The following is a 9,930-nucleotide window of genomic DNA, read 5'->3' on the forward strand; positions in this document are numbered from 1 at the left end:
AACCGGCCTAGACCGGTCCAAACCGGTCCAGACCGGTCCAGACCGGCCCAGACCGGCCCAGACCGGTCCAGACCGGTCCAGACCGGTCCAGACCGGCCCAGACCGGTCCAGACCGGTCCAGACCGGTCCAAACCGGCCCAGACCGGCCCAAACCGGCCCAAACCGGTCCAAACCGGTCCAGACCGGTCCAGACCGGCCCAGACCGGTCCAGACCGGTCCAAACCGGTCCAGACCGGTCCAAACCAGTCCAGACCGGTCAAAACCGGTCCAGACTGGTCCAGACCGGTCCAGACCGGTCCAAACCGGTCCAAACCACTCCAGACTGGTCCAAACCGGTCCAAACCAGTCTACACTGGTCCAAACTGATCCATACTGTTCCAAAATGGTCCAGACTGGTCCAGACTGGTCCAAACTGGTCCAGACCGGTCCAGACTGGTCTAGCCCTGGCTCCATACTGGTACATACTGGTACATACTGGTCCCCCCTCTCTTCCTCTCTCCTCCCTTCCCCTTCCTTATTCCTTTCCCACCCTCCCCTCCCCTTTTGCCGCCCACCCCTAACCCCTTTCCCGCCTTTGCGCTTTCCCCTCCCTCCTATTGGCCGCATCGCGCCAGAAGCTCCCTCCCCTTTTTAGCTTGGTGGGGGGAGGGGGCATGGCCAGCCACCCGCCTCCGCTTCACTTTCTCCCTCCCTTATTTGGGGGGGTGGCGTGGCCAGCCCCCCACCTCGCTTCTTCACTGCCCTCCCTTTGTGGGTGTGGCCAGCCGTCCTCCTCCGTTTCACTCTCCCTCCCTTATTTGGGAGGGGGCGTGGCCAGCCAGTCCCATCGCAGTGCACTCCCAGTCCTTCGCATTCTCTCCCAGTTCCCTCCCATTCCCATTCCACTACACCCAGTTCCTCCCTGTCCTTTCCCACTCCCTTTCCAAAACCCTTCCAGTGCCCTCCCAGTCCCTTCACTGTTCCCTACCAATTCCCTCCCAGTTTCCTCCCGCTGCCTCCCAGTCCCCTCCAATTTCACTCAGGTCCTCCCAGTTCCCTCCAAGTCCCCTTCCAGTTTGACCCAGGCCCTTCCCAGTTCCTTCCCAGTCCCCTCCCATCCCTCCCATTCCCTACCACTGCCCTCCCTGTCAATCCCAGTCCACCCAAGCCCCTAACAGTCCATCCCAGTCCCTTTCATTCCCTTCCCAGTTCACTCAGTCCCATCCCAATCCCCTCCCTGTCCCTTCCCTGTCCCTTCCCAATCCCCTTACTGTCCCATCCCACTCCATCCCAGTCCCTGCCAGTCCCTCCCAGTCCATTCACACTATGTCCCCTCCCTGTCCCTCCAAGTCCCCTACCATACTGTCCCACTCCCTTCCCATCCCCTCCCAGTCCCTCCCTGTTTATTCCTGTCCCTTACAGTACCTCCCAATCCCTTCTAGTCCTATCCCAGTATGGGAGGAGACCAGTAGGGACCAGGAGGCACTGGGAGACATGCCTGGACCAGCTGGAGGCATTGCTGGAGCCCTGGGAGACAACTGGAAGCAGCAGGAACTCAACTGGGAGCACTGGGAACAACTGGGAGACAACTGGGAGAGCACTGGGAGCACTGTGAGTATCTCCACATAACCCCCAGTGCCCCCCTCAGCCCCTCCAGACCTCCTCAAAGTCTTTCCAGAGTCTCTGAGTTCTTCCCAGTGCCATTCAGAGCCCTTCCCAGTACCTCCCAGTTAACCCTTATAGTTCTCCAGCGCCCCCTCACTCCCCCCAGTAACCCTCCCCCCCCAGATCTTTTCACAGCCTCCCAGTACCTCCCAGTGCCCCCCCAGAGCCCTTAACAGCCTCCCTGTCCTTCACAGTACTGTCCTGAGCCCTTTCCAATTCCCTCCCTGATCCATCCCACTCCATCCTAGTCCCTTCCAACTCTTTTCCCTTCCCATTCCCTTCTTAGTTCCCTCCCAATCCCCTCCCACTGGCTCCCCACTCCCCTCCCAGTCCCGTCGCAGTGCACTCCCAGTCCTTCCCAGTCTCTCCCAGTTCCCTCCCATTCCAGTACACCCAGTTCCTCCCTGTCCTTTCCCACTCCCATCCCAGTCTCTTCCCAGTGCCCCCCCAGGCCTTCCCCGCCCCTCCCAGTTCCTCCCAGTCCATCCCAGTCCCTTCACAGTCCCCAACCAGTCCCTTCCCCATCCCTTTCCAGTACCCTCCCAGTTCTACCTGCACTACCTGGCAAGAGCCCTGGTGGACAATTGGAAGCAGTAGCATCCCCACTGGGAGACAACTGGGAGCACTGGGAGCATGACCCAGGAATTCCCAGTACCCCCCTCAGTCCCCCATTTCCCTCCCACAGCCCTTTACAGCCTCCCAGTCCATCCCATTTTCTCCTACACCTTTCCCAGTCTGGGAGGAGACTGGTAGGGACTGGAAGTTTCTGGGAGAGTCTGGGAGCCGTACCTGCAGCACCTGGAGTCAGACCTGGAGCCCTGGGAGACAACTGGAAGCAGCAGGAACCCAACTGGGACAAAACTGGGAGACAGCTGTGAAAGTGCCCTCTCAGTCCCTGCCAGTCCCTCCCAGTCCATTCCCACTATGTCCCCTCCCTGTCCCTCCATGTCCCCTCCCATACTGTCCCACTCCCTTCCCAGTCCCTCCCTGTTTATTCCTGTCCCTCCCAGTACCTCCCAATCCCTTCTAGTCCTATCCCAGTATGGGAGGAGACCAGTAGGGACCAGGAGGCACTGGGAGGCATACCTGGACCAGCTGGAGGCATTGCTGGAGCCCTGGGACACAACTGGAAGCAGCAGAAACCCAACTGGGAGCACTAGGGGTCCCTGGGAGGAACTGGGAGACAACTGGGAGAATCTCCCCATGACCCCCAGTGCCCCCCTGAGCCCCTCCAGACCGCCCCAAAGTCTTTCCACAGTCTCTGAGTTCTTCCCAGTGCCATTCAGAGCCCTTCCCAGTACCTCCCAGTTAACCCTTAGACTTCCCCAGTGCCCCCTCACTCCCCCCACAGTAACCCTCCCCTCCCAGAGTCCTTTCACAGCCTCCCAGTACTCCCCACTACCTCCCAGTACCTTCCAGTAACCCCCAGTGCCCCCCTGAGCCCTCCCAGTTCCACCGAGGAAGTCCTTCCACAGCCTCCCAGTGACCCTCTGTACCCCACTGAGCATCCCCAATTCCTCCCCAGAGTCCTTCCACAGTCTCCCAGTACCTCCCCACTACTGTCCTGAGCCCCTCCCAGTGCCTCCCAGTCCTTTCCCAGTCTGGGAGGAGGCTGGCAGGGGCTGAGAGGCACTGGGAGGGACTGGGAGCCATACCTGCAGCACCTGGAGTCAGTTCTGGAGCCCTGGGATACAACTGGAAGCATCAGGAACTCAACTGGGAGCACTGGGAGGAACTGGGAGACAACTGGGAGAGCACTGGGAGCACTGTGAGTATCTCCCCATAACCCCCAGTGACCCCTTCACCCCCTGCAGACCGCCCCAAAGTCTCTCCACAGTCTCTGAGTTTTTCCCAGTGCCATTCAGAGCCCTTCCCAGTACCTCCCAGTTAACCCTTATAGTTCTCCAGTGCCCCTCACTCCCCCCCAGAGTCCTTCCACAGCCTCCCAGTACCTTCTAGTACTTCCCAGTAACCCCCAGTTCCTCCTAGTACCTCCCAGTCTCACATAATCAACCAGGTTTGAAGAGACCTCAGATCTCATCAATTCCCTCCTATGTCTGCATCCCTATCCCCTCCTCACAATTAAACCATGGCTCCAGGTGCCACATCCAGTTCTTTTTTGGAACACCTCCAGGGATGGGGACTCCACCACCTCCCTGGGCAGCACATTCCAATGGCCAGTTCCTCTTTCTGGGATGAACTTTGTCCTCACCTCTAGCTTAAACCTTCCCTGGCACAGCCTGAGACTGCGTCCTCTTGTTCTGGTACTGGGTGCCTGGGTGAACAGACCAAACCCCACCTGGCTACAATCTGCCCTCAGGTAGTTGTAGAGAGCAAGAAGGTCTCCCCTGAGCCTCCTCTTCTCCAGGCTAAGCAACCCCAGCTCCCTCAGCCTTGCCTCACAGGGCTGTGCTCCAGACCCCTCCCCAGCTTTGTTGCCCTTCTCTGGACACCTTCCAGCATCTCAACATCTTTCCTAAACTGAGGGGCCCAGGAACTGGACCCAGAACTCAAGGTGTGGCCTGACCAGTGCTGAGCACAGGGCAGAATGACCTCCCTGCTCCTGCTGGCCACACTGTTCCTGATGCAGGCCAGGATGTATTTGGCCTTCTTGGCCACCTGGGCACACTGCTGGCTCATGTTCAGCTGGTGTCAACCAGCACCCTCAGGTCCCTTTCCAGCCTGGTTCCTATCCAGCTAGTCTGACCCCAGCCTGTAGCAATGCCTGGGGTTGTTGTGGTAATGTGTAGAACCTGGCACTTGCATGTGTTCAATAGCATGCCCTTGGACTCTGCCTGGAGGAAAGCAGAAAGTATCTATGGAAGGTTTCAGGACAGGAAAGAACAACAGGCTGCTGACGACGGAAGAACGGTCTGATGATAAAGAAGAGCTGACTGCAGTAAACAGCCTGAAGCGCGAGACAGAAGGACGCTCGCCTCCGTGCTGGAGAAGCTCAACCTGCTATGGGATGAAGATAATAATGGAGAGCTGCATATCAAAGGAGAAAACTCAATTAGCAGCAGTGGTGCAAGAATGCCAGGGAATTGCTTAGCCTGCTTGATTTTTCCTACATACACTGCTTGTTCTGTACCACTAAACAATTCTGCTTCACCAACCAGGGAGTCCGTGCATGCTTTCCAAACTCTGCCCATCTGTCCAGCCTGTCAGGGTCCCTCTGCTGAGCTCTCCTACCTTCCAGCAGATCAACTCCTGCCCCCAGCTTGGTGTCATCTGCAAAGTTATTGATGATGGACTTGCTCCCCTCATCCAGATCATCAATACAGATATTGAACAGGGTGGGACCCAGCACTGATCCCTGGGGGACACCACTAGTGCCCGGCTGCCAGCTGCATGTGGCACCATTCACCACCACTCTCTGGGCCCAGGACTCCAGCCAGTTCCTAACCCAGCACAGAGTGCTCCTGTCCAGGATGTGGGCTGTTCTGCTTGGCCAGGAGTTTGTTGTGGCAGACAGTGTCAAAGGCCTTGCTGAAGTCCAGGCAGACTACATCCACAGCCTTCCCCACACCTACCAGGCAGTCACCTGGGCATAGAAGGAGATCAGGTTGGTGAGGCAGGACCTGCCCCTCCCACCAAATCTTTGCTGGCTGGGCCTGAGCCCTTGCCCGTCCTGCAGGTTTGCTGTGATTGCCCCCAGGACGATCTGCTCCATAGTCTTGCCAGGCACTGAGGTCAGGCTTACAGGCCTGGAGTTCCCAGGTTCTTCCCTCCAGCCCTTCTCGTGAATGGCATCACACTGGCAGCTTCCAGCCACCTGGGACCTCTGTGGTCATGCAGGACTGGTGGCAAATGTTGGACAGTGGCTTGGAGCTCATCTGCCAGAGCTCTCTGCCCTGGGATGGATCCCATCTGGTGCCATAGACTTGTGAGGGTCCCAGTGGTATCCCAGTCCCTCCCAGTTCTTTCCCAGTCCTTCTCAGTCAGATTTTTCTGACAGCTCTTGGAAGAACATTTCTGTACAGGTGTTCCCCAGGGCTCCTCAGCTGCTCATAACTCAACAATCTTGGAGGGGAAAAAAACCCATGGAAAGCTGAGCGTGAAGTGACAAAGCAGGCACCGCCCCCCCCCAGGGTGGCACCGCCCCCCCCAGGGTTGCACCGCACCCCCCCAGGGTGGCACCGCCCTTCCCAGGGTGGCACCGCCCTTCCCAGGGTGGCACCGCCCCCCCCCCAGGGTGGCACCGCCCCTTCCCAGGGTGGCACCGCCCTTCCCAGGGTGGCACCGCCCTTCCCAGCGCGGCACCGCCCCCCAGCGCGGCACCGCCTCCACCCATGTGGCACCGCCCCCCAGCGCGGCACCGCCCCCTCAGCGTAGCATCGCCCCCCCAGCCTGAACCCCACCCCCCAGCGTGGCACCGCCCTCAACAACATGGCGCCGGATGCTTTAAAACGGCTCAGTGCAGGGTCGTGGCTGGTAGAGGTTGGAGCTCTTCTGCTGTGTCCCGGGTCAGTGCCAGTCTCTGCTGCTTTGTGGGGTTTCTCTATAGCAGCCGCTGGAGCTGCGCGGGGCTTGGGGGTGTGGCCGCCCGCGGTGCTGCGCGGGGCTTTGGGGGGGGTGGCCGCCCGCGGTGCTGCGCGAGGCTTTGGGGGGGTGGCCGCCGGCGGTGCTGCGCGGGGCTTTGGGGGGGTGGCGGCTGCTGCCTCAACTGTACCCAGAGATACCTGTAACTCTGTGCTTCTAATGCATGCAATAATGACGGAAGTGTGGAGCTGTAAGTGATAACAGAATTGGCCCTTTATCTCTTTTTCTTTTCTAGTACACCCAGTGTTTCCCCACTCCTGTTAGGAGTCTTGTCTGCAGGACTCTTGCTGTTCTCCACATGTGGGGTGTGTGTGTATGTCTACATCAGGAGCAGTCTATACGTTGTGCTTTGGAGAACAAGACCACAAGTAAGTCTGCTTTGTGTTGCACTCATGAGGAATGAGCTGCCCTGGGAGGTGATGGAGTCACCATCACTGCAAGTGTTTAAAGTAAGACTGGATGAGGCACTGAGTACCATGGTTTGGTTGACTAGATGGTGGTGGGTGATAGGTTGGACTCAGTGTTCTGGAAGGTCTTTTGCAACCTGGTTAAGTCTGTATTCTATTCTGCTTTCCTGATTGCTCCCAGCATGGCCCCTGTGTTCTCCCTCTTCTTCCCAGTAACTCCAAAATCCTTTTCTAGTGCTCCCAGTGCCTTCCCAAGTCTCCCAGTGGGGCCCCAGATCTTCCCTCAGTGGGGAAGTGTTCTCCCAGCATGCCAAACTCTCTTCTTGGTGCTCCAAGTACCACCAGATGCTGAGTGTGTGTTTTGGGACAGCATCAGTTCACAGCTCTGTGAGTTAAATGAACGCTGAAGGGAGAACAAATGATTTTGTGGTATTTTTATTGAATGCATGCTAACCTCCTCAGAGCTTTACAATGTGAGTAACTGAGATCTGTTCTTTGCTTTATTCTTTACAGATTGACTCTTTGCTTTCCACTTCATTAACTGAGCAAGCAAGACGTGCAGCAGCGACACGGTCGGCACAAGGGCTACGGCTGCTGCGACGGTACAGACTCGCCCTGCCAGCCTAGCAGGGGATCTCCTGCTTGGCTTGTGTGGGCTCCAGGTAGGGTTTGATCTGTCAGTCAGGAAGGAAAGGCTGAAAAAGAAACTGCTCAGTCCACGCTTTTACCGAGGAGCTGAAACTTCTTCCAGTGTAGACTCCAACCGAGCAGGTAGGTAAGCAAGCAGAAGTCCTCTGATGGGTATAATGGGAGTGGCAAAGAGACTTCCCTTGTTTCCAGTGTGGACAACCTCTTGTTTGTCCCCTGACCCCAGGAGCTTTTCACAGGGGCTGTGTTCCTCACTAACAGCAAGGCTGCGCTCGGCCCCTGGGGATGCTGCAACCGTAGCAGAGAAGTTGTGCTCCTGGCAGTTCTCTCTCCACCTGGATCAGGATGAAGGTGCAGGCCATTGCTCTGCAGCTAGGCACCGCTGGGAGCTGCAGCTGGTGCCCAGATCAAAGACAGCTTTGTCTCTAAGGCCAGTGCTTCTCTGCAGAGAAACCAAGATTTCTCTGTAGGTGTTGCCCAGGGTTCCTCATCTGCTCAGAATGCCCAGCTCCAGTGCCAGGCTGATGTCCCCTCACAGCCGTCACTCTGTCGGTGCTTGCCTGGAAGTGCCGGAAATCTTCCTGGAACTATTGGAGAAAAGGAAGCTTTGTCTGTCTCTGTTTGCAGTGCCCTGAGAAGGACTTGTACCGACACAGGCTCAGAAAGCTGAAACAAAACAATGAGAGCAACAGATGGAAGAGATGGGTTGATTGCCAGCAAGAAATGCACCAACTGCGAGGTGATTATGGGGTAGTAAATCCCTGAAGGTGTGACACGCTTGGAGATGCAGACCTGCGCAGCAGCTGTCACAGAGGAGGGAAGCGCAGCAAAAACTCAGCTGCGTGCTGAAGGTGCAAATCCTACTGAGAAGGGCATCCGTGGGTCGGGGTGATAAAAAGCGGGGCAGCCCCTCAGCTGTCTCTCTTTCCTTCCATGATACCACATGGGGGTGGGTGCTGATGCAGGAGAGGAGCAGGTGAGTGAGGGGCGGGGGATGCTGCCCAAAAAAGCTGCCTGAATGCTCTCAGAGGGGATGAAAACCCATGAAAAAAATTTAAGTGTTAGTGTGAGGTATTCCAGCAGAGAAAAAGCTGTGCTCTTAATCGAGAGATTGCAGAACAGTAGTAATGTGGATGCAAAAAGGCTTTGAAATGACTCTTATTTGCAAACTAAAAAACCCCACAAGACACACAAAAGAAACATCACTGGTTTTATTTTTAGTTTCTTAATTTGAATGGGAAGTCAAGGGGAATATAGAGGCATGTGGGGACTAATGGAAGGTCTCCTGTGGGTATTTTAGTCGGATGGTTAGGGTTAGTTGTGGTGGTGGGGGGAAAGCTTTGCAGTAGTGGCCTTTGTGGCGGGGGTCCAAATAACCCTAAATATCCAACTAATCCTTTGGGAGACTCTCCAGAGGCCCTCCTCATCCCTCTATGTGCCCCCAAATTCCCCTTTGATACCCCCAGGTGCACCTTAGGTGCCAACCGATCCCCTTAAGAGGGGTGGCAACACTGACCAGTTAGGGGCTTCTCTTGCCCCTGTGTGTGGGGAGCAGCTGAGTGCGGCCCTCTTTGAAGGTTTTTCCATTTGTATTGAAAACTAAGAAACAAAAAGAAAAAAACCCCAAAGGAACAAAGAAGGGCAACCCCCCCCTCCCATGACAGACAAAAAGGAAGGTCTACTGTTTTTATGTGATACACATGTTATATTTATGCTTTGAAACCCTGTTTTGCTCTCCCTAGAATTTGCTTTTACATTCCAGAAGCTCTCCTGTTTAAGTGGATGTAGAAGAATAGTATGATGTGGGAAGGTGTTTTGGGATAGCTTTGGAAGACTACGGGGAAGATTTGCCTTTGCTCGAGTCAGAGAAAGCTATGTTTTGCCTTTGACTCTGAGAGTAATGTAAACACTTTGGAACCGAAGGAGAGAAACTGGGCAGAGTTTGGTTGGACGTGTTAAAATAGTTTTGTTGTTACGACCTACTGTATGCCTTAATTACACGTATGCCAGTAGAAAATGCCCAACTGAGATGTGCCACGTGTGCCTTCTGATTAGACTATATAACTTTGCTGTATAATGTAATAAATGTCTTCAGCTGCTTACATCTGGCCCAGAAAGCACTGCTCGAAGTAATTAAAACATCAATACTACAACAAATGGTCACCCCGGACAGAGGTAAGTGACTGGGGAAACTGAGCGTCGGTGCCTCCTGTTGAGGAGCACGTATGGGTAATGAAAGAACAAAAGAAGATAACTTGATACTCAGAGTCATTTACTTACATCTTGGAGGGAAAAAAAAGGGCAACAATGTAGAATGAAAAGACATGGGAGCGGGGAGGGATGGCGGCAACAAAAGTAAACAAAATTGTTACATCTTCCCTTACAACACAGGGACTAATTAAAGATTCTTTAGATCAATTAGCAGAGCATTATAAAGCTGTTACAATAGTAATGCCATTTCACCAGAACAAAGCTCTTCTTTGACATCTACGCCCCCCAGCCCTTCTCCCCCACCATGGCCACTAAGCTCACCTGCACCCCTGGAGCTGCAGTCACTGGCACCTGGCCAATAGCAACAGCAGCCCACTCCCCCCCTGCTGCTGGACACCCTCCCACTAACTCTTAAAAGCTTTTCCATGTGTTTTAATTGTGGACAGAAGGGACACTTTAGGCAAAAAGCATGACTTGG

General features: G+C 55.3%; 1 protein-coding gene across 1 annotated transcript; it reads left to right on the forward strand.

Annotated features, from left to right (window-relative positions):
- The first annotated feature begins 382 nt into the window (after window positions 1-382).
- LOC137446900 (uncharacterized) lies at window positions 383-4,345 on the forward strand. Its single transcript, XM_068150005.1, has 4 exons — window positions 383-457; window positions 635-1,590; window positions 2,379-3,412; window positions 3,779-4,345. Exons 1-3 carry the CDS (start codon window positions 383-385, stop codon window positions 2,395-2,397), a joined length of 1,050 nt encoding a protein of 349 aa, XP_068006106.1. The 3' UTR covers window positions 2,398-3,412; window positions 3,779-4,345.
- The last annotated feature ends 5,585 nt before the right edge of the window (window positions 4,346-9,930 follow it).

The sequence above is a fragment of the Melanerpes formicivorus genome, unplaced genomic scaffold (genome assembly GCF_026170545.1).
Source record: "Melanerpes formicivorus ecotype bairdi unplaced genomic scaffold, bMelFor1.0.p_v2 SCAF_1, whole genome shotgun sequence".
Taxonomy (NCBI): Eukaryota; Metazoa; Chordata; class Aves; order Piciformes; family Picidae; genus Melanerpes; species Melanerpes formicivorus.

What these genes read in the sequence shown, in the direction of transcription:
- LOC137446900 (XM_068150005.1), top strand. Translation starts at nt 383, where the DNA reads ATGGTCCAGACTGGTCCAGACTGGTCCAAACTGGTCCAGACCGGTCCA. An exon ending in CTAGCCCTGGCTCCATACTG is followed by an intron (nt 458 to 634) that starts GTACATACTGGT and finishes TCCCCTTTTTAG; the next exon opens with CTTGGTGGGGGGAGGGGGCA.